The sequence below is a fragment of the Rana temporaria genome, chromosome 7 (genome assembly GCF_905171775.1).
Source record: "Rana temporaria chromosome 7, aRanTem1.1, whole genome shotgun sequence".
NCBI lineage: Eukaryota > Metazoa > Chordata > Amphibia > Anura > Ranidae > Rana > Rana temporaria.
In genome coordinates this window covers 51,586,614-51,608,978 of record NC_053495.1, presented here as the reverse complement: position 1 = coordinate 51,608,978, position 22,365 = coordinate 51,586,614, and the positions used below count along the sequence as shown (strand labels likewise).

General features: G+C 44.6%; 1 protein-coding gene across 1 annotated transcript in view; it reads right to left on the bottom strand.

The window, feature by feature from the left end:
* Window positions 1–22,365, bottom strand: part of CFAP92 (cilia and flagella associated protein 92 (putative)) — a 176,763-nt gene that overhangs the window by 56,334 nt on the left and 98,064 nt on the right. Inside the window, exon 9 of the mRNA XM_040359356.1 lies at window positions 2,443–2,627. Within this exon, the coding sequence (XP_040215290.1) occupies window positions 2,443–2,627 (185 nt within the window). The remainder of the gene's footprint in view (window positions 1–2,442; window positions 2,628–22,365) is intronic.

Genomic DNA, 22,365 nt, shown 5'->3' with positions numbered 1-22,365 from the left:
GGATCCACAACAATTTCCACGAACATCCAGTGAAATAATATCCAGTGATTAAAGCTGTTAATGGTCCACCTTCACGGACTGATAAGGACACCCACAAAAGTGCTCAAAAGATGGCAGATAACCACAAGTAGTTGACCCTTTTACTGAAAAAAGTGGTCAAATGTGCTTCATAGAAAGTTGGACTTTGCTATTAACAGATGAAAGAAGCAGATAATGGAACAACCTCTTAACCCATGGAGACTAAGGACGGCATATGCAAATAAGAAGATAAGGTCCTAAATAGTTAATCCCAATTATTAAACTTAAAAATGTTCAAATAAAAAGCCAAATGGCTGCTTACTTTAGGAGTCCAAGGCCCGGCACTGAGGCTGGATGGCATAGAATCAAATTGGTGGAGATGGTCCCGACTCGTGTGTGCTGGCGTGCGTTCCAACCTGCACCACAGTGAGCCAAAGGGAACTGGAGGTGACCTCAGTACGTGACCAGGTGACGCCTCTACGTCCGTTTCGTTTGACACGTCTTCAGGAAGCGTGCCTAGTCACTGAATGTACTGGTTTATATGTGCCTGTCAATTAGGCCATCAGCGGGTGAAAGAATTTGGCAATTACCACAGCCTCAGTCCCAGTCTGAATGGCATAATAATACTGACAGCCAGCTAGTTAAAAAATACATAAAATAAATAAAATGCAATACACCATGGAAATACATCATAGTAATACTCGGTCTATAGACAAGTATAGGTAGTTGTTAAGAACAAGATCAATTCAACAACTAAAGACCGAATTAAAAAATGATATATATGAAAATTAATTGATACTAAAAATTAGTACTAAAATCCCACTAGGGTGTAAATGAAGTACAAAACATATGAGGTCAGTATAGATACCTACATCTACGTTTCCCATTTTCACTTTTTGTAAATAAATGAAAAGATGGTCAGTTTAAAAATCATGTCATATTATGAACTTTGTTTGTAATTATGTGTACGTTAATATTGTAGATTGTATGTATACATCTGGAAACTCACAGCCCACTTTTCCCTGAAGACAACTTTTACCTCATCTGTTGAAACACATTGGATTTCCTTTGTTTTCTCGACAGTTGGTTTGGGCCTTTTTTCAGCTGTCTGTCCTCAGGACTTCTTTTCTTCATCATGTGTTATGGTTTTTATTCGTATTTTGTACAATGTCTTATAATTTGTGTAATACATTTGTATACCTTTTTATATATTCCTTACTGTTCTGAGTGTTCATGGTCCTCCAAAGTCCCATTCTTTGAGGAACCTGGTTTTTACTCTCTGAGGATAGCTGTCCACCATTAATTTTAAGGACTGATCCTTTAACCACTTAAGGACTGCCTAACGCTGATATACGTCGGCAGAATGGCACGGCTGGGCACAATCACGTACCTGTACGTGATTGTTAAATGCCCAGCCGTGGGTCGCGGTCCGAAGCTCCGTGACCGTGGGACCGATCGCCGCCGGAGTGCCGCGATCGGTCCCTGGAGCTGAACAACGGGGAGAGGTGTGTGTAAACACACCTTCCCCGTTCTTCACAGTGGCACTGTCATTGATCGTCTGTTCCCTGATATAGGGAAAGGCGATCAATGATGTCACACGTCCAGCCCCGCTCCCCTACAGTTAGAAACACATATGAGGTCACACTTAACCCCTTCAGCGCCCCCTAGTGGTTAACTCCCAAACTGCAATTGGCATTTTCACAGTAAACAATGCATTTTTATAGCATTTTTTGCTGTGAAAATGACAATGGTCCCAAAAATGTGTCAAAATTGTCCGATGTGTCCGCCATAATGTCGCAGTCATGAAAAAAATCACTGATCGCCGCCATTAGAAGTAAAAAAAAAAAAAAATATTAATAAAAATGCAATAAAACTATCCCCTATTTTGTAAACGCTATAAAATTTTGCGCAAATGTAAGTAATGTGTATAAAATATACTGGAAAATACACATTGCAATAAACAAAACATTTTTTACATATACAGTACATGGAAATGCGGCATATAAACATTGCAGTAATATTTTCTTCGACTTTCAAAAACCTGCCAAATTTGTTGGATATTTTACCATTTACAGATAAATAGCAGATAATTTGAACAGCCTAATCCTCTTGCATGGGCAGCTTGAATCTGATTATTTGGAATCATCAATCCGTTTCTCACAATCAGACCTATTTATTAATGTCTAGTATTTCATCTGCATTGCCTTAGAGATGCACAGTGATGGGCAAATCACTCATCTTGTGCAACAATTTCTCTGCCTATAGCTTTCTCTGTACATCACTGCCCCCTGCTTGGCCACAAAAGCAGGGAAATTATATTAAAGGACTTCAGTAATTTGGTATAGTAAAATAAACTCAAAAATCTTTCTTCAATTTAGAGCAGATTCAATTATTACTTAAATTCTATCACAGAATAAACATTACCTGTAACACACTGATTGGAGTTGGCGTCACAGGGAGTGATGTGGCTGAAAGAATGCGAATAATCAATGGATTGAGCTCCTGTCTTTTTTGTTGTGACAGCAAAGGGGAATTTATGCCCAAAGTCATATAGCAATCTAATATTTTATCGGAGCTTTCCTGTATCCGACCTGTAACAGCTAGATCTCCTGTAAAAAGAAGAATGAAAAAGACACAACCACTTTTATTTACAATTTATACTGCGCACTAGTCAGTTGGTTCCTGCTGTGATAATGTTAAGGCAATTTACCAGTGTTTCTATTTCCCCAGGTATAGATTGAGCCAATAGGGGGGGTCATAAGCTTTTCACACGAAAACTGCCTGAAAAAACAACACTTCCTTGGTCTGATAAGACTGGAACCCTTACCCCCAAATAGATGCTTCTCCACCCCCCTCACAGATACCGTGTTTCCCCGAAAATAAGACGTACTCCTAAAATAAGCCTTAGCAGGATTTCCAAGCATTTCCGAAATATAAGCCATACCCCCGAAAATAAGACGTAGTGAAGGGCGTGACAATGCGTAGCAGCGCGGAGCAGTAAACAAGACGTGATAGGCGTATGTACCGTAGTGTACTGGTGCGGAGCTGTAAAGAAGTCATGCAGCCCTTCTTATCTGCTCCATCGTGACAGCTGCTACGGTATCTCTAGGTGACCGGAGAGGTGTCGGCAGCCCCATCAATAAGGTCGGCTCCCCCTGTCAGGTCCCGCTGAAAGTGAAAGTAAAAAGTCTCCTCAGTGAAGTGAGGAGCAGGACACTCTGTGCTCAGGGGAAGAAGTAAAGCTGCTCCCCAGCACTGACCAGCAACAGTCTATCACCCCACACAAACACCAGGGGATAGGGAATACATGTAGATTGTTGTACCATACTTGCCGGTAATAAAAATAAGACATCCCCTGAAAATAAGCCATAGTGTGTTTTCTTGAGGAAAAATAAATATAAGACGGTGTCTTATTTTCGGGGAAACACTGTAGTAGTTTAGCATTCTGTGTGCGTCACCACCCACCGCCCCAAACCTCCTGAAATAACTTTAGACCAATATGACCAATCTAAAACCCATAGGTGTGCGCACAGGGTGTGCCAGGTGTGCCTAGGCACACCCTAATCACCCCATGCGCATTAACATTATTAGTGTGCCAGTGGGCAGATGGGAAAGATCACTGTCTTACTTGCTCTGCCATAAGACAAGTGCTTACACATTACTCTTTCACTGTGCAGGCAGGGAGATCAATGTATCGTGTCCATATATATGTAGACACACATAGGTGTGTTTGAGTTTTGGGGTGCACACCCTAATGCAATAGGCTGTGCACACCTATGCTGAAACCCTTACTACACCAATCCCCTTTCATCTGCCCTGCTGATTAAAACAGAAGGCCCTCGTGTGAAAAGGGCCTTAGGCTATAGGCAGGCAAATGTAAAACAGGCGTCCATTTACATTAACCATCTCTGAGTTCATCTAGGTCTGAAAAAAATACAGAAATCCAGATATCCATTCTGTTGTGCTCTGATTCCACAGGAGATTTGTTCATGGATCACATGGATCACCTGCTGACTGGAATGGAATGAAAAGTAAACCCGTACGCAATATGGGGTTGCTTTTATTTATCGCTTTTAAAAATCTTAGGCCCTGTACACACCATAGAATCCATCCGCTGAAAAATCTCAGCGGATAGATTCTGTGGTGTGTACAATCCAGCGGATCTGTTTCCGCGGATTTTTATCCCCTGGGATGGATTTCAAGCGGATATAAATTTGAAGACATGCTTTCAAATCTATCCGCTTGAATCCATCCCAACGGATTGATCCGCTGGTCTGTACAGACTCACCGGATCAATCCGTCCGAAGGGATCCCCCGCATGCGTCGTAATGATGATTCGACGCATGCGTGGAATTCCTTATATGACAGCGTCACGCTCGTCGCCGCGTCATCATCGGCGCGACACGTCATCGCGAGGGGATTTTGGCGCGGATTTCGATCCTATGGTGAGTACACTCCATCGGATCCAAATCCGCTGAAATCCTCGAGAGGATTTATCCGCAGAAACGGTCCGCTGGACCGTATCCGCGGATAAATCCTCTCGTGTGTACTAGGCCTTAGACTCTTGCCTGACTCTCTGGCTTCAATTTTTTTAATCATTGCCCAGGATCAGGTGTGCAGATCGGGAGATTATCTGCATACATGCTGCAGCATTTTCAAACGGCATAATAAGCAAAACCAGCCTTGATGTTTTTCTCAACACAGGTTTTCTTTAAATTGCACTGAATTTAAAGGAGTTCATTCAACAGTATGATCAGACATAACAGTACTCATAATATAAAAACACACTCTTATGCTTTATTTAAAGCCTCCAAAAGATGATCTATATTGTGACACTTAGTCTGACTCAGCTATTAAAGCTAACACTCAGTAATGGTGAGAATCCCACTGATGTTCAGAATGAGTGAAACTAATTTCCAGTGAATAGTACTCATTTTCAGAGACAGCTTGGGATAAAGGTGACAGATAATACAGTGTCAGTACCAATACTGGCATCACTTCTCATGTTAATAAACTGTCTGAACAGGAACCTGACAGGTACAGCCTGTGGTATAACTAACTCTATCAATCAGCTTAGCAATCCTCTAATTTAGTGCTTGCACAGCCTGAGCAGGAATGTGTATAATGAGGCAGCAAGTTCCAGTAGGTAGTACAGCACTGAATAAGTGAATTAAAAATGTTAACAAGACTCTGTCATTTAAAGTTAAGAACTCATCAGCCACTAATATAGAAGTACAAAATAACCACACTCTGGAGTCTGGCTTTGACTCCCATTCCCAGCTAGAGCTATTTCTATGGGCTGACTGAGGCCACAGTCTGCAGAAAGCGGACATGCCACCTAATTGTATTTGTAATCTTGAGTGCTTTTAGGGCATTGTAATTGGTATTCCAGTACCGACTTCCATGACGTTATGCACCACAGCTCTGCTGATATTCTGTGACAGACCCTGAGCAGTGGTAGACAATATATGCACTTTAACAGTTCAGCTCAGAAAAATCGGTGGTTTCCATTTAGTTGGAATAAGGCTAAAAGCAATAGAATTCACATTTGGAAATGTACAATTATCCAATATAGGGTCAAAACTGGTATTCTTGACATTCTATAGGGACCATTACACACCAATGTTACAGAGGTTACCCAGTGATTTAGAAATTGCTAGTTCATATGTGTGTGATACACTGGCTATTTTTAATGCACGGATATTTGTTCAAATGCAGTCATTTAAACTAAAACACATACTGTAATCCTCTCAACTGTGAGAAATAATGTGAGCTGGATATACTGTAGGTATACCCTTTACCTCATTATGATGTTCAACTGTCTTATGACATTAGTGGCCTCATTAAATGTCAAACATTTTACATTTATGATCCCCAAGCATGGCAGACATAAATTGTGTCCTGCACACTATATACTAGATAGTCATGCTAGGTATAGACCAAGCCAAGTAACATTTCTCCTAACCCCAATGTCCCCCTTGCTCTACAATGGAGCTGATCAAGTACAGACTGTGGATCACACGTGCCAAAACCAATAATGGTAAAGCTAAACTGAATCATCTGTTAACCTTTTTAAAATACGTATTGTGTGACATGGGCGTCCGCTGAAATTTTTTCGGGGGGGGGCTTCGGCAGCGACAATACACAGTCACATTTAACCCTTTCTTCCAACGCTAGCGGGGGTTAAAAGCGCAGCTAAAACAATGGTAAAGCGGCGCTTTACAGATAACGTGGCCAGCTGGCAGTGTGAAATAGCTCTTAAGATAATTCAGCTTCACTCCATGCCCATATAAATATAGCCTAGAGAATGTACAGACCCCCCTTCAGCACAGACCCCGCCATTCTGCACAGACCCCCTCCATTCAGCACAGATGGACCCCCCTTCAGCACAAAGCCCCCATTCTGCACAAACCCCTCCATTCAGCACAGATGGACCCCCCCTTCAGGACAGACCCCCCCATTCAGCACAGATGGACCCCCCTCCAGCACAGAGCCCCCATTCTGCACAGACCCCTCCATTCAGCACAGATTAACCCCCCTTCAACACAGCCCCCCACCCCCCCATTCCGCACAGATGGACCCCCCCTTTAACACATACCCCCCCTTCAGCACAGATGGACCCCCCCTTCAGGACAGACCCCCCCATTCAGCACAGATGGACCCCCCTCCAGCACAGAGCCCCCATTCTGCACAGACCCCTCCATTCAGCACAGATTAACCCCCCTTCAACACAGCCCCCCCACGCCCCCATTCCGCACAGATGGACCCCCCCTTTAACACATACCCCCCCTTCAGCACAGATGGACCCCCCCTTCAGCACAGACCCTCCTTCAGTACAGACCCTCCTTCAGCACAGATGGACCCCACATTCAGCACAAACCCCCCTTTCAGCACAGACGGACCCCCCCTCCCCCCATCCCATTTAGTACCTCAGATAAGCCGTCAGTGCGTAACAGGCAGCAGGTTTCCTCCCCCTGTGTACACACTGGAGGGGGAGGCGGCTTCACTCTGCTCGCTGTGCCTGTGTGACATCCAGCCCGGGACTGCTCAGGCAGCCCGCGGCTGTGAGACACTTCAACACCTTCTCGATTTTCCAGGGGGGGGGTCAAATGCCCCCCTTGCCCTATGGAGCGGACGCCCATGTTGTGAGACTCACTTCCACACACCAATGCTTTCCTCCACTCTCGGAAGGTGATGGACCAGTTTTGTAGGTATCTGAATTGCCAACTGTCCATACAGTTTTGGATAGTTTGTAAACAACTGTCACTTTTCTGCTGTCCGTACATGTACATAGACAGGAGAAACGTGCCTGTAAGAAAAAAAAAACGTATTTGCTTATGCGCAGTTTTGAACCCAGCTAATTAGAGAAGGTCCAGTTATGCACTTGAGCTGCATGAGTGTGTGCTGAGCCTGGCAGTTCAATAATTGGCTGGCTCAGAAACTGCTCATGTGCAGTTCAGAGCCAGCAACAAGGGGATTTGTTAAAAGCCTTTTTCCTGCCAGCCATCCAACAGTAGTGAAGGTATGTGTAAGGTGGCACGCTGGGCACACTAATGTAAGGGGGCACTGATGTAGGGTGGCACTCTGGGGATACTGGTGTAAGTGGACACTCTGGGGACACTGAAGTTGGCACTGTGGGAAAACTGATATAGGGGGGCACTGATGTAATGTGGCACTCTGGGAGACACTGCTATAAGGGCCACCTTGGAGGATACCGATGTAAGGTGGCACTCTGGGGGACACTGATGTAAGGTGGCACTCTGGGGGACACCGATGTAAGGTAGTACTGTGGGGGCACTGATGTAAGGGGAACTCTGGGGATACTGATGTTTGCTGTCACTCTAGGAGCTCTGATGTAAGGGGGAATCTGTAGACTCTGCTGTAAGGTGGTACTCTGGGGCCTCTGATGTAAGCTGGAACTCTGGGGACTCTAATGTAAGGTGGCAGCCTGGGTAAGGTGACCAGATTTTTAAAATGAAATTCGGGGACATATTTTTTCTTTACTAGTAATGGCAACAATCAGCGACTCTCTGCCTGTTGCCGCCTGCCTCACAGCCTCTCAAGTCTTACTCTTTGGGCCCTGGCTACTACTGGATGGGGAGCTGAGGAAGATCAGTCCACCAGGGAAGGCAAGGAGATAGGCAGGTGGCTGGCCAGGATTTGAGCCAAGACAGAAGAACATGCAAGCAAAGCTGAATGGGCATGCACCCGAAACTGAAGAAATATTCCCTCCGCTCCGACCAGCACATGATCATCAGAAAGGGGCACAGATAATGGGAAAAATACAACCCCCCCTATGCTAGTAGGCACGGCAGAGCGCGGGGGGGGGGGTGTAATTCAAATTTTTTTATTTTAATTCTGCACCGATTGTCTTTGAAATTGCCCCTGCCCCTATTAAATCCAATCTGGGGACAAAACCAGGGACAGACTTGGTCCGGGGACAGTGTCCTCAATCAGGGGACTGTCCCCTGAAACTGGGGATGTCTGGTCACCATAAGCCTGGGGGCTCTAAAGAAAGGTGGTAGTCTGGGGGCTCTGATGAAAGTTGGCACTCTGAGGGCTCTGATGTATGGTGGGACTCTGATGTAAGCCAAGACTCTATGGCAGGGGTGGGCAATCTTGGCCCTCCAGCTGTGGTGAAACTGCAAATACCATCTTGCCTCTGCCTCTAGGAGTCATGCCTGTGATTGTCAGGGTCTTGCAATGTCTCATGGGACTTGTAGTTTCAAAACAGCTGGAGGGCCGAGTTTGTCCTCGCCTGCTCTATGGGCTCTGTTGTAAGGTGGCACTCCGGAGGCTTTGGAGACACAGATGTAAGGCAGCAGGGTAGGTCCAGTTATGCAGAGTGATTTATTGGGGGAAAGCTGGGGAATTTGATGTAAGGAAAGACTCTGATGCGAGTGTGGCTGTCAACCTGACTGCTGTACTCCTTATGCTGTTTTTTTTTTTATTACTTATTCATGACCCCTGCACCCTATATCATCATCCTGTATATAGACCTGACCATTGTGTTTATTTTCTCAACAGATACTTTTAAAGGTTTTAATTAAATTCTTCATTAACCACTTCAAAACCGCACGCCGTCATATGACGTCCAAAAAGGGGATTCTCTTATCCCGGGTGTACGTCATATGACGTCTTGTACTTTGTGCGGGGATATCTGAATGATGCCTGCACCTAGAGGCATCATTCAGATATCATTTTGTTCCGGCGGCGATCCTGCGCACTATAAGAATAATCATAGCGGCGGTTCCACCGATGGATCATTCTTGTAGGCGGCAGGAGGGGATATCCCCCCTCCCGCCGCCATCCAGTGCTTCTCCGGGCTCTCCCGTGCCATCGGGGGCCCGGAGAGATGATCGCCGTGTGCCGGATGGGAGGCATAGAGATAAGTGGCGACCAGATGTCTATTGTTTGCCACAGTGCGCTATGCACTTTCACATTGTTTTGACTTTTTAATTGTAAAGCCAGGCAGATTACTTATGAGTATTGATGATACAGTTAATGTTTACATATTGTTTATACTGTTTAAAGTCTAAGTTTGCCTTTAGAAACATGTTATACGTTACACCTGTATTTAGAGAGTGTAATATGTTGCTAAGCACCACAACTGCAGACATTAGTAGTAATGTTACTATCCCTCATGCACAAAATCATTTGGACAATGAGCATGACACAAATGATCCCGATGGGTTGTTACAGATTTTTGAAGATCTTTGGACAGATGGCAATATAGAAAGCCAAACCTTTTGCCCATTTATGGACCCCGATATTGTACATACCAATTTTAAACCACAGTCTATTTTTAATCCTACCAAATCTAAAGGGCCCTATATTGAAACGTTTTATCAAGCTGTGTACAAGGATTTTATCTCTCTATGTGATAATCCTTTGAAATCGGTCACTTTCGACCCATGTACACAGATGTAGATATGCTGTGGATGTATTTAAAGAAAAAAATAATTCCCTGGCATACAGTTTAGAACTGTAAACTGGTAAGTATTGTGTGATTCAATGAAGTGAAATAGTGTTTTAGTCTAGGGAGGATGTCAAGCAGAACACCTACCAAGGTTGCCAACCCCCAATGACTTTTTTTGTTTCATGCAGGGCTGTGGAGTCGGTAGATAAATGTTCCGACTCCTCAGTTTTATGTACTTCCGACTCCGACTCCTCTGTATTAATATGCAAATGTATTTTATACATTCCTTGAGGGAAAGAAACGCAACCTACCACAGGACTACTGGCTGGGAAGCCAACAGTCTACTGTATTGCACAGTTTAAGCAAAAGACAAACACAATGAAAACAACGTTTTATTAATTTTTTTGTATTAATCAATCAAGTGGCTGGATAGTAGCAGCAGGCATAAACATCAGGAACAGGATCTTTACCAGTTCAAAAATACAAACCACATTATTTGGTTGTTTTAGAACAAAAACAAAGCTCATCTATAATGAACCAAAAACAAAATCTGTAAAACCTAGAAATGGTTTATATTAATCTTGAAATGTAGTTATAGGCTTAGCAAATGCAAATCAATTCAATGTAGAGTTCTAAGGAAGAGAATTGCCTCTGCCAGATTCTCTTTCATAGAGGCTCTTAGGTCAGACTTTATTATTTTTAGGGCTGAAAATAATCTTTCGGCACTGACTTGGGTGGGTGGCATTGCAGTAACTATTCTGGCCACATCACTAACAATCTCTGGATAAACAAGGATGGCTTCTTCAACAGTAAGTTTTGATGAGCGATCATACTTTTCAACTTCTTTTAGTGCTTTATGCTTTATCCTGTTGGAATTTTTTTATTTGGACACTTACTGGTTCTCTAACATGCGTTCCCTGTAAAAGCAGAACACAACACTATGGAAAGTAGAAGTATTGCAGCTCCTAATTGTGTGTTGCGTGCCATATAGTGAAGCACATGAAAAGCATGCTTCTTCACGGTCACTTAACGTGTTCGTTTTGCGGTTACGTGAGGCACTGCATGCATTGGTCTTTATTCTTACAGTAGAGAAGTCATTAATTATAACTTTTTGTGAATTGGGACATTTAAACTTGCTTTTTTTTTTTTTATTCCAATCTAAATTTAGTAGGAGTCGGAGTCGGGGCATTGTTTGCCGACTCCGACTCCAGGTACCCAAAATTTCCCCCGACTCCTCGACTCCGACTCCACAGCCCTGGTTTCATGTTTTTTCAAAAATGGAAAATTTACTGACGGAGCTAAAAAAAAAATACTGACAACCTCAAATATGACAGAAACTCCTATTATAAATGAAGAAAGTCAATATTTAAAGGCTAAATTCACCTTTAAGGAAAAATAATAGATGAACGTATTTTTTCTGAAAAATTTGCATTTATTATCTGCTCCTGCACGCTTTTCCTCCAGCTTTTTCAGGTAGAAAGCTGGAAAAAGTTTCAATGGTATATGAATAACTGTTCAGGGGGAGAGGGTTGGGGTGCTTAGCCAGAAAAAAACACACAACCCCCTTATAGCGCTGCAACAATGTGAAGCAAAACACAGTGCAATCTGTGAAATATAGTGTACAGTACCCAGTGCTGCTGCCAACCACTTGGAAAATGGGCAAAGAGACACAAAAACAAAAGAAGCAGCGCTCGATGGGTAGAATAATAGCACTTTATAGTCTAAAATGAAAAAATAACAAATAACAGAGGTATTGGCACATACAAGTATAAAATTCATAGAAATAGAATGTCATATAAAATAAAATATGATAAAACGACAAGTCCACAATGAGAGTCCTGTGATGGAATGATTAATACATGTCACGCTGTGGATGAATTGCAAAGCTACACACCAGGACAGGTGGCAAATCACTGATGGAAAAGTTGTACACAGTACCTCAGATGGATGGAGATCTTGCAGTGACAGATGGCTTCAAGAGGGACTCAGATGATTTGAGCCACTGTAGACACACCTCAACGGGAAACCCCCCCAGTACCACTCCACTGCGGTTAAAAACCAGATGGCCGGAGAGAGCAGGTGAGGGCACACAATCGCGAGGAACACTTCACACCGCCGCGGTGTATAGGGAGGTAAAGCGTGGTGTGGTGACAGGCAATCCCAGGTGTCTAAGTGGAGCCAAAGGGAAGGGAATCCCCAGCACTGCCGCGGTGTTGACAGGCGGGCAAGCCCAAACACTAGGCTGCTGATGTTACAACGCCGCCACGTCAGCAGGTCAGGTGGTCGGTGAGTCACATACAGCGTCACTGGAGAAGGAAGAGACGGTATCCGGACTCCGACTTCCTAGGTCATGTGATGGCTGGAAGCCAATCAGAGGAGCGGACAGTAATGTGGATTACAAACTGCTCCATATCTAATTTGTCCGTTTAATGGGGAGGACGTGGTGATAATGCCCCACAAGATACATAAAGTGCAGTCAGTGTGAACCTGGGCCAAGACTGACAAGGTATCTATTGTAGGCCAAGATTGCCAAATTGAGAATATGGGGCCTGATTCCCAAAAGAGATACGCAGGCGGAACTGCTGTTCAGCCTGCTTATCTCTGTGCCTAACTTTGGAAACGATCCTCAAAAGGCTTTTTCCAAAGTTAGGCAGAAAATCTGACATGTGTAAGACACTTACACGGTCAGATCTTAGGATGCAGTACCGCATCCGCCGCTGGGGGCATTTCTCATTGAAATGCAGCTTTGAGTATGCAAATGAGGACTTAAGCAGATCCACAACGCTTTTCAGCACTGTGATTTCTGCGTAAGTTCCGATTTTGCTTGCGCAAAACTAGGGCTGGTTTTACAATGTGGAAAGTTAGTCACACCTTGTAAAAGCCCATTCAAGCGACGGCATTTGGTATGCATTCCTGAGGGAGAACTCCACGGCAATTTTTAAATTCAAAACCGGCATGGGTTCCCCCCCCAGGAGCATACCAGGCCCTTAGGTCTGGTATGGGTTGTAAGGAGACCCCCCCCACGCCGAAAAATCGACGTAGGGGGTCCCCCTACAATCCATACCAGACCCGTATCCAAAGCACGCTACCCGGCCGGTCAGGAAGGGAGTGGGGACGAGCGAGCGCCCCCCCCCTCCTGAGCCGTGCCAGGCCGCATGCCCTCAACATGGGGGGGTTGGGTGCTCTGGGGCAGGGGGGCGCACTGCGGGCCCCCCCACCCCAGAGCACCCTGTCCCCATGTTGATGAGGACAGGACCTCTTCCCGACAACCCTTGCCGTTGGTTGTCGGGGTCTGCGGGCGGGGGCTTATCGGAATCTGGGAGTCCCCTCAAATAAGGGGGCCCCCAGATACCGGCCCCCCACCCTAAGTGAATGGATATGGGGTACATAGTACCCCTACCCATTCACCTGGAGGCAAAAAGTTAAAGTTATTAAACACACAACACAAGGGTTTTTAAAATAATTTATTATTCTGCTCCGGAGGCCCCCCCTGTCTTCTTTATTAGCTCTAATACCAGGGGGGGCTTCTTCTTCCGCTCTCCGGGGGTCTTCTCCGCTCTCCGGGGGGGCTTCTTCTTCCGCTTTCCGGGGGGGGCTTCTCCGCTCTCCGGGGGTCTTCTTCTATCTTCGCCGCTCTCCGCTGTTGACTCGGCGAACCCCGGTTCTTCTGCAGATGTCCGGTGCCTTCTCCTTCAGCGCTGGCTGCCTGCTATCTTCGTGTGTTAGCTCAATTACTAGCAGGCAGCCATCGCGGTCTTCTGTGACGTCACCTTCTTCTCTTCTGTTCTTCTCCCTTCTTCCGATGTTGACTCGTCGCCTCTTGTCACTGCAATGATGGAAGCGCGCCTTGCATCCCATTTATATAGGCATCACCGTCCCATCATGCTCCGGTAGGTACCCACGTGGTGGGTGCACGTGGGTAGGCACCCACCACGTGGGTACCTGCCGGAGCATGATGGGACGGTGATGCCTATATAAATGGGATGCAAGGCGCGCTTCCATCATTGCAGTGACAAGAGGCGACGAGTCAACATCGGAAGAAGGGAGAAGAACAGAAGAGAAGAAGGTGACGTCACAGAAGACCGCGATGGCTGCCTGCTAGTAATTGAGCTAACACACGAAGATAGCAGGCAGCCAGCGCTGAAGAAGAAGGCACCGGACATCTGCAGAAGAACCGGGTTCGCCGAGTCAACAGCGGAGAGCGGCGAAGATAGAAGAAGACCCCCGGAGAGCGGAGAAGCCCCCCCCCGGAGAGCGGAAGAAGAAGCCCCCCCCGGAGAGCGGAGAAGACCCCCGGAGAGCGGAAGAAGAAGCCCCCCTGGTATTAGAGCTAATAAAGAAGACAGGGGGGGCCTCCGGAGCAGAATAATAAATTATTTTAAAAACCCTTGTGTTGTGTGTTTAATAACTTTAACTTTTTGCCTCCAGGTGAATGGGTAGGGGTACTATGTACCCCATATCCATTCACTTAGGGTGGGGGGCCGGTATCTGGGGGCCCCCTTATTTGAGGGGACTCCCAGATTCCGATAAGCCCCCGCCCGCAGACCCCGACAACTAACGGCAAGGGTTGTCGGGAAGAGGTCCTGTCCTCATCAACATGGGGACAGGGTGCTCTGGGGTGGGGGGGCCCGCAGTGCGCCCCCCTGCCCCAGAGCACCCAACCCCCCCATGTTGAGGGCATGCGGCCTGGCACGGCTCAGGAGGGGGGGGGGCGCTCGCTCGTCCCCACTCCCTTTCCTGGCCGGCCGGGTAGCGTGCTTTGGATACGGGTCTGGTATGGATTGTAGGGGGACCCCCTACGTCGATTTTTCGGCGTGGGGGGGTCTCCTTACAACCCATACCAGACCTAATGGCCTGGTATGCTCCTGGGGGGGGGAACCCATGCCGTTTTTTTCTTTGAAAATTGGCATGGAGTTCTCCCTCTCAGGAATGCATGCCGAGCGACGCTGTCATTTTTTTTTATAATTATTTGTTTTCCCGGCGCGTATATTTTTTTTCACCCGTCGCAACTTTAGTGTCCCGTCGCAATCCACAAAGCCCGGCGTCAATTACGTTCGCGCGCTGCACGTTGGGAAAATTACGTCACACGCATGCGCAGTACGGCCGGCGCGGGAGCGCGCCTCATTTAAATTATAAACGCCCCCCGGAGAGGAGGACCGCCTTGCGACGGAGGCACTTAAGTTACACGGCCTGAAATTTCTAGGTAAGTGCTTTGTGGATCAGGCACTTAGGTAGAAATTTTAAGTCAGTGTAACTTAACTGCTGAAAGTTAAGTTAGGCAGCTTTTTTGGGAATCAGGCCCATGGAGAACAAGCTTAGAATAAATAATGTGAGCATGCTCAGACTTCCTCAACGTCCTACTGAGTACATTGAACGCTGGCTCTTAAAGGTCTTTGGAAAGGACATTTTTACACCATTCTTTGCTGTGCAAACAGCCCACAGAATCCATGAAATCAGTTGGCCTGTGTGCATGATCATAAGCTGGGCCCCATGCTTGATAAAAAAAAGTGGCATGCTTAGTGTACTGTGGAAAAGTTTTCATTTTGGCTGGGGTGTTGCTAGTATTGTAAAAGACCCTGGGGCATGTTTAGGAACCTGAAGAAGAGCAGTGATGTGGCTTGCATAGCACACTGTGGTGGATGGTGGGTGTGGCAAAATTGCATTAACAGTGGAGGGGGCTTAAAGGGACATGGCCAACTAAAACAAAAGCCTTCTTGTACCCACAAAATCATCTTAAGTTTGCTGTGGTATAAATCTCAGCACAATCATTAAAAAATGACATATGATTTGTGTACACTGAAAATAGACAGTGAGCCAACACTTTGTCTTCACTAGAATAGTCAGGGACTGTTTACCAGCAATTGTCTGAGGGGGTACGTGCTGACATCACTACGTTCGCAGGATGGAAGTTCTTGTATTGCAGCCGGCCGTCTTCATTTTTACACGCTATCTTATCGTGTTTTTAAGTAAGTGTATTCCTTCTTTTTATAATAAATTATCGATGGTACTACACTATTAGTCCTTTATCTTTTCTTGGGCATTTATTGTATCTATGAGCCGTACGAAGGTGGAGTTTGTAGCAGTGAGAGTTTGCATCTATCGTCAGCCTGTAGTGGTCTCATACCCATTTATGTGCACAAGCTTTTGGATCTGGTAAGGAGATTACCTGCATGGTGGCGGCTCACATTACGGTGGATATGTCTTCTGACTTTTTTGTTGGTTGATATCTCTTGTCTGGTAAGGGGACATCTCATGCGGTGGTGGTACACTTATACATATTGTGGACACTGGGTGTATCTGTGTCTCCTACAACTCTATGTTATTGATCCTATATAAGGGTCACTAGTTCTGGCAGAATCACGCTATGTTTTTTTTCTTCTTTTTCTTTTCTTTTTTACGCAATTTGTGGAGCCAATTCTCCACCTCCTAAGGATTCATCTATATTGGAGGAGTTGGTACTAGTGCACTAACTAAAGACCTGGGCTGGGTTTAGCCAACCGCTCGATTGGCTTGCTTTTTGGTAAGCATTCAATTTATCTGGTACTTAGGACCCAGGAAGCCTTTTTTCAAATACCCTTCCTTTTTTTTGGACTCGACTATTTAGCCCCTCTTTGGACCTTTAGCGCAATTTTTTATTTTTTGTTTTTACTGTGTTTATCCCACTATTATTGCTGCTGTAAGGGGTTCTTAGAGTTTATATTGTTTTATTTTTCAATTTCATTATAGTAAGCACAGTTTTTTCCTTTTATAATTGTTGAGACAACAAACACTTTGGTGAGAAGTCTAATGTACAATATTGTGTATATAGTGGATCCTCAGTCCTCACAGTCCCCCACCATCCTCAGTCCTCACAGTTCTTTTCCCCCTCCCTAAATTCACAGAGCTCACCTCAGAGTCTCAGATACATCTCTCTTACAGGCATGGCAGATGGATAACATCAGCACCCCACCCCTGTGGGCCAGACAGCCACTCTCAGCTCCAGCAACAGGATCTGTGTGTGACTGAGACTCAAGCCAGTGACTCATTGACAGGCATTGCTGCAGCTGCAGCTTGTCTTCTCCATGGGTGAAGAGTGGGTCAGAGCACAGTGGGCCCTATCCCCTTCGAGGCCTGCACCCATAGATGAAGCGCCACTGATAGAATCCCTACCTGCCCTCTACTCAAAAGTGCTCCTACATGACCCTTTATTCTGAAATTACTTCACTACAGAGACAGAGCAATTCATTTGTCCTTGGCATGCACTATGAGAGATGTGGAAATGAATGGTTTAAAAGTCACATTCTTCCCTGATTACTCTGCGAAGTAGAGAGCTGAGTTTATTTAAATCAAAAACTTTAGCAATGCCTGTAAAAGCCATTGTTAATTTGCACAAAGGAAACTCTTGCACCCATCTCATCATTGTTCAGTGTCATATAATAGCAATTTACTCACAATCAAAATTATTTTCATTGAGTGCATTAACCACTAGCCGACCGCCCACCGCCGTTATACGTCGGCAAGTTGGCTCGGCTGGGCGAGAGCACGTAGTATGACCTCCTCTCTCCCAGCCACCCCCGCTCACCCCCGACTCCCGTGCGTGTGCCCGGCGGGCGCGATCGCCGCCGGGCACACGCGATCGCTCGTTACAGAGCGGGGACCGGGAGCTGTGTGTGTAAACACACAGCTCCGGTCCTGTCAGCAGGGGAAATGCTGATCTTCGGTTCATACAATGTATGAACCGAGGATCAGTGGGAGGCCACCCCCCCCCCCCACAGTAAGAACACACCCAGGCATACTTAACCCCTTCACTGCCAGTGGCATTTTTATAGTAATCCAATGCATTTTTATAGCACTGATCGCTATAAAAATGCCAATGGTCCCAAAAATGTGTCCGAAGTGTCCGCCATAATGTCGCAATACCGGAAAAAAAAATCGCTGATCGCCGCCATTACTAGTAAAAAAAAATATAATAAAAATGACATAAAAATACCCCCTATTTTGTAAACGCTATAACTTTTGCGCAAACCAATCAATAAACGCTTATTGCGATTTTTTTTTACGAAAAATATGTAGAAGAAAACGTATCGGCCTAAACTGAGGAAAAAAAATGTTTTTTTATATATTTTTGGGGGATATTTATTATAGCAAAATGTAAAAAATATTCATTTTTTTCAAAATTGTCTCTCTATTTTTGTTTATAGCGCAAAAACTAAAAACCGCAGAGGTGATCAAATACCACCAAAAGAAAGCACTATTTGTGGGGAAAAAAGGACGCCAATTTTGTTTGGGAGCCACGTCGCACGACCGCGCAATTGTCTGTTAAAGCGACGCAGTCCCGAATCGCAAAAAGTACTCTGGTCTTTGGGCAGCAATATGGTCCGGGGGTTAAGTGGTTAAGGGACAAAGAAAGTCCTTCACCCTCGGTAACTGCCATATAAAGGAGGATAAGACACTGGCAACAAAAAAAAAAACTGAAGGCAAGCCCAGCATACCCCTCTCACTACTAGCATTAATGCTTAATGTATTCTAGTAAAGTTAGTCTGTAAACTAAGGTCCATTTTGTTAGGTTGTTACAGCATTTAGACACTTTATAAAATAGAAATTGACTGGGGCCATCTTAAGTGTGGGCATCATGAAGCCAGACTGTATGACTTCCTGGATTTCAGCCTTGCAGACCTTGCACATGCTCAGTGCTGCACAAGCAGTGTCAGATCAGGTTTCAGCACCTGTGCTGTCCAAGTCACATGATTTTTTCACATGATTCTTACACCCACTACATTCCCAGGAGTCTGTGCGGTGTAGGTTAGGAAGCATTAAGCACCTAGGTGCAGGAAGTGGGAAGATTAACTATTCTGCCTAGCAACAACACTTTGAAGGCATCTAAAAAAAAAAAAAAAAATTCGTAAAGGACTAATGACATTTTTTAAAAACTACTGATGTAATGTTATATTTATGGGTGGAACTCCACTTTAAAAACACAGAGGTAGAGGACCTGTGCAATTCAAGGGACACCAAGAAAACCTCTGAAGGAATCCAAGAAATCAGACCTAGCTGGAGGAAGGAAAGGATTCATCACATGAAGAAACTCCTAGGGTGTAAACCCCAAAACGTATACTAATTAGACTTCCCAGCAGTGTTAATTTTGTCGACGAAAACGACTAAAACATTTTAGTAGACTAAATGAATACTATTTTAGTTGACTAAAATATGTTTAAAAATTAAACAATTGAGATGACTAAAATATGACTAAAACTAAAATGGGAATAAAACTAAAATGCCATTTTAGTCAAAAGACTAAGACTAAAACTAAATTGAAATATGACTTCAAAATGAACACTGGTCTGTAGTCCATGTTCATACCTCAATAACATAAATAATAACATATTTGTTTTTTCACTCAAACAGTATATAAAGAGTTTGGAAATGGTAGAAAAATGTTAACTAATGCATTACAATTTAATTACACTCATTAGATTTTAGTCGACTAAAATGTACTGGAGATTTAGTCGACTAAAACAATTGCAGAAGACTAAAATGGGACTAAAACTAAAATGCCATTTTAGTCCTAAGACTACAAATAAATCAAAATGTGCTTCCAGAATTAACACTGCTTCCCAGGAGTCCAAGGAGCATCCGCCAGGGATCTTATCAAGTCGTACCACATCCACTGAACTTAAAGCCAGTCTGAAGCAATGAGGAAAAGCAGAACAGAGGAATGCCCTCTCACCTTAATCCTCTGAAGCAGACAAAGAAGTTTCAAGAGAGAAAAGGCATAGATCAGGGTGTACTGATCCCACAGAGAAATAAAAGCATTCATTGCTTCCACTAGAGGACCCCTATGCTTGGAGACAAGATAGTTGAACCTGAAAGCCAGAAAGTGCACATCCAGTAATCACCCACCATGACACAGGTCCTGGAACAGGACAATTTATAAAGGTTCAGGATCCATTCAAACTCCGATGAAGTCACGTGTCGTGACGTAATGCATAAGGTTAGATGTGACCGGAAGTGACGTGACACCCTGACCGTCCACCGGAAGTGCCGCTGTTTGGCGTTTTATTCGTTTTTTCAATGTAAGCACATTTTTACCTTTATTAAATTTTAAAGTGCTTGCATACTTCACCATGAGAGCTTTTTATTTCTACATTTGCTCCTGATACACCTTGTGGCTATCCTGTGGAGTCCACTTCGCTGCGCCTGGACCTATACTGGTATTGGATACAGAGAACGCCCCTCGATTCTATCTCAGCACTGGGAAGATTCCGTGCAACACAAGTTACCCACTGTTTGGATTCTGTTCCAGTTTTGGGAGGATTTCGTTGACACGCATGACCTAGTGTCTGGAGGTAAGCGCACTGTGAGCCCAGGCTAAGCAAAGAGTTATCAAGATTGTCCACATTGATGCTCGAAGTGCAGAAGTTTTGTTTATCACTGGCACACTAGATTGATTTATCCAAACTTTGATTTATATATTTGGACTTTTATTTTTGGATGTATTATCAGTTTTGGGTTATTTCACTAATTTTGAATTCACTGCATATTATGCATTGATTGTTATCAGTCCCCTATGGACTGTCTTTATATTCACTTTTAGATTTTCAGTTTGCGCTCATCATTCTTTATTCAAACTGCTGTATTGTCCGCAGCTTGTAACCCTTGAATACCACCTCCTGCACCTAGTCTTCTGGGATGCAAGAATTCCAAGCACATACAAAGATTAAAAACAGACCGAGAACCAAGCTTGGGGAGTCCAGATGTGGATAGTACAGGATAAACAAGAGGGACAGAGAGGGAGAAGATTTTGTAGTATGTTCGTTTGACTTCACCTGCTGAGAGGAGGATAACAGGGAATTTTAAGGGAGCCCTATGTACTTGAGGTAGCTCCTGATGCTCGTCCTGAAGTTTACAAAGTGAATCATTAAGGACAGGGCAAATGCTGAGACACGACAAGCATCTATAAACCTGGAAAGCACTCCCCAGCTAACTTACCAGAAAAGAGTCTGAAAAATGCCCCACATAGTACTTAGTGCCCAAAGGTCACTTCAAGGCCATCTCCACAACGCCCAGTTTCACAGGATTTAGACATGGCACTCCAGGCTGAAGACAGCTGTGACGGATAGCTGCAATTGGACAAACCAACTCTAGAAACAGGGTAGAGAAGAGTCTTGCTTGAAAAAAAAAAGAAAAGATCTTGGGGATATTAAGTAGAAAATGAGCTAGAAAATACAGGTTAGTATTTTACAAAGCAAATCTGAAAGCTACTAGAAAAAAACTGAGGGTTGCCATTAGTTGGAGGCGGTTAACCTGGGCTGGCCTACAGTTTTTTTGTTTTCCAGCATCCAATCATACTGTAAGTGGCAGTATAATCAAAGGTGAACTGGAAGCTGGACAACTGACAGCCCTCTATAGGCTGCACTGGGGAAGAAGTGAGTCACCAGCAGTGGCAGCCCGTTCATATGGCGGGAACATGGGCGCCGCACCAATCCATGCCTTCGGCCCCCTAATCTGCATGCAGAGCGCTGGACACATGGATTCGGGGCACAGAGCACTGCGCTCCGAGCTCACCCAGTTGTGTAACAACTTGGGGGGGGGGGGGGTTGCACTGGTCACCAGAGGGAGGAGAAAGTGAGCAGACAGTCCAGAAACTTCAGGCTTAAGTATCTCCTCCTTTCTGCATGTCCCTGCAAAGGTGAAAAGGGACAGCAGGGACAGAAAAATCAGTTCAATGGCAGATTTTCTAGCTGGCAAAAAGGTGTCATGTCACAATAGCGCTGGGAGGCAACACTGGTTTACAGTTTGGTGCGCAGTGTCAGTGGTGCTCAGAGGCAAGGAGTTTCAGCATCAGAGGCATAGTGATAGGGGTACTGGGTGGCATGGTGGGCAAAATGGCAGGTAGTATGTGATTTCATTATGTTCCAGCTATATAAATCTCAGCTGCTATATTACATGATTGAGACTTTAACTAATATGTTTTAAAGTAGACCAAGGTTTAATAGGTTAGATGCTTTTATCAATAATAAAAAAAGTAATCACGTAATATATTAACCACTTGCCACTCAAATTACTTAGAACTTTCAAGCATTATATACATATATTTTAAGCAGAGACCCTGGAAAATATAATGGTGAGTGTTGCAATTGTTTTTGTCAAGTCGCAGGATTTTTGTACAGTGTTTTTTTCAAGTACAATTTTTTTGGGGGAAAAAATACACTTGAATTTCAGTGAAGAAAAACTCATTATAATACTCAATGTTTTGGTAACATACAAAATATTATGTTACGCTGAGTAAATAGATACCAAACATGTCTCGCAACTTAAAAATCTCCATAGGCAATGCTGTAAAGGCTTTTACAGGTTACCAGGTGGTCTGTCCCTGGAATTATTGCTCTTACGCTATGATACCTCACATGTGTGGTGCAATCATTGTTTACATATGTGGGCAGGACCTA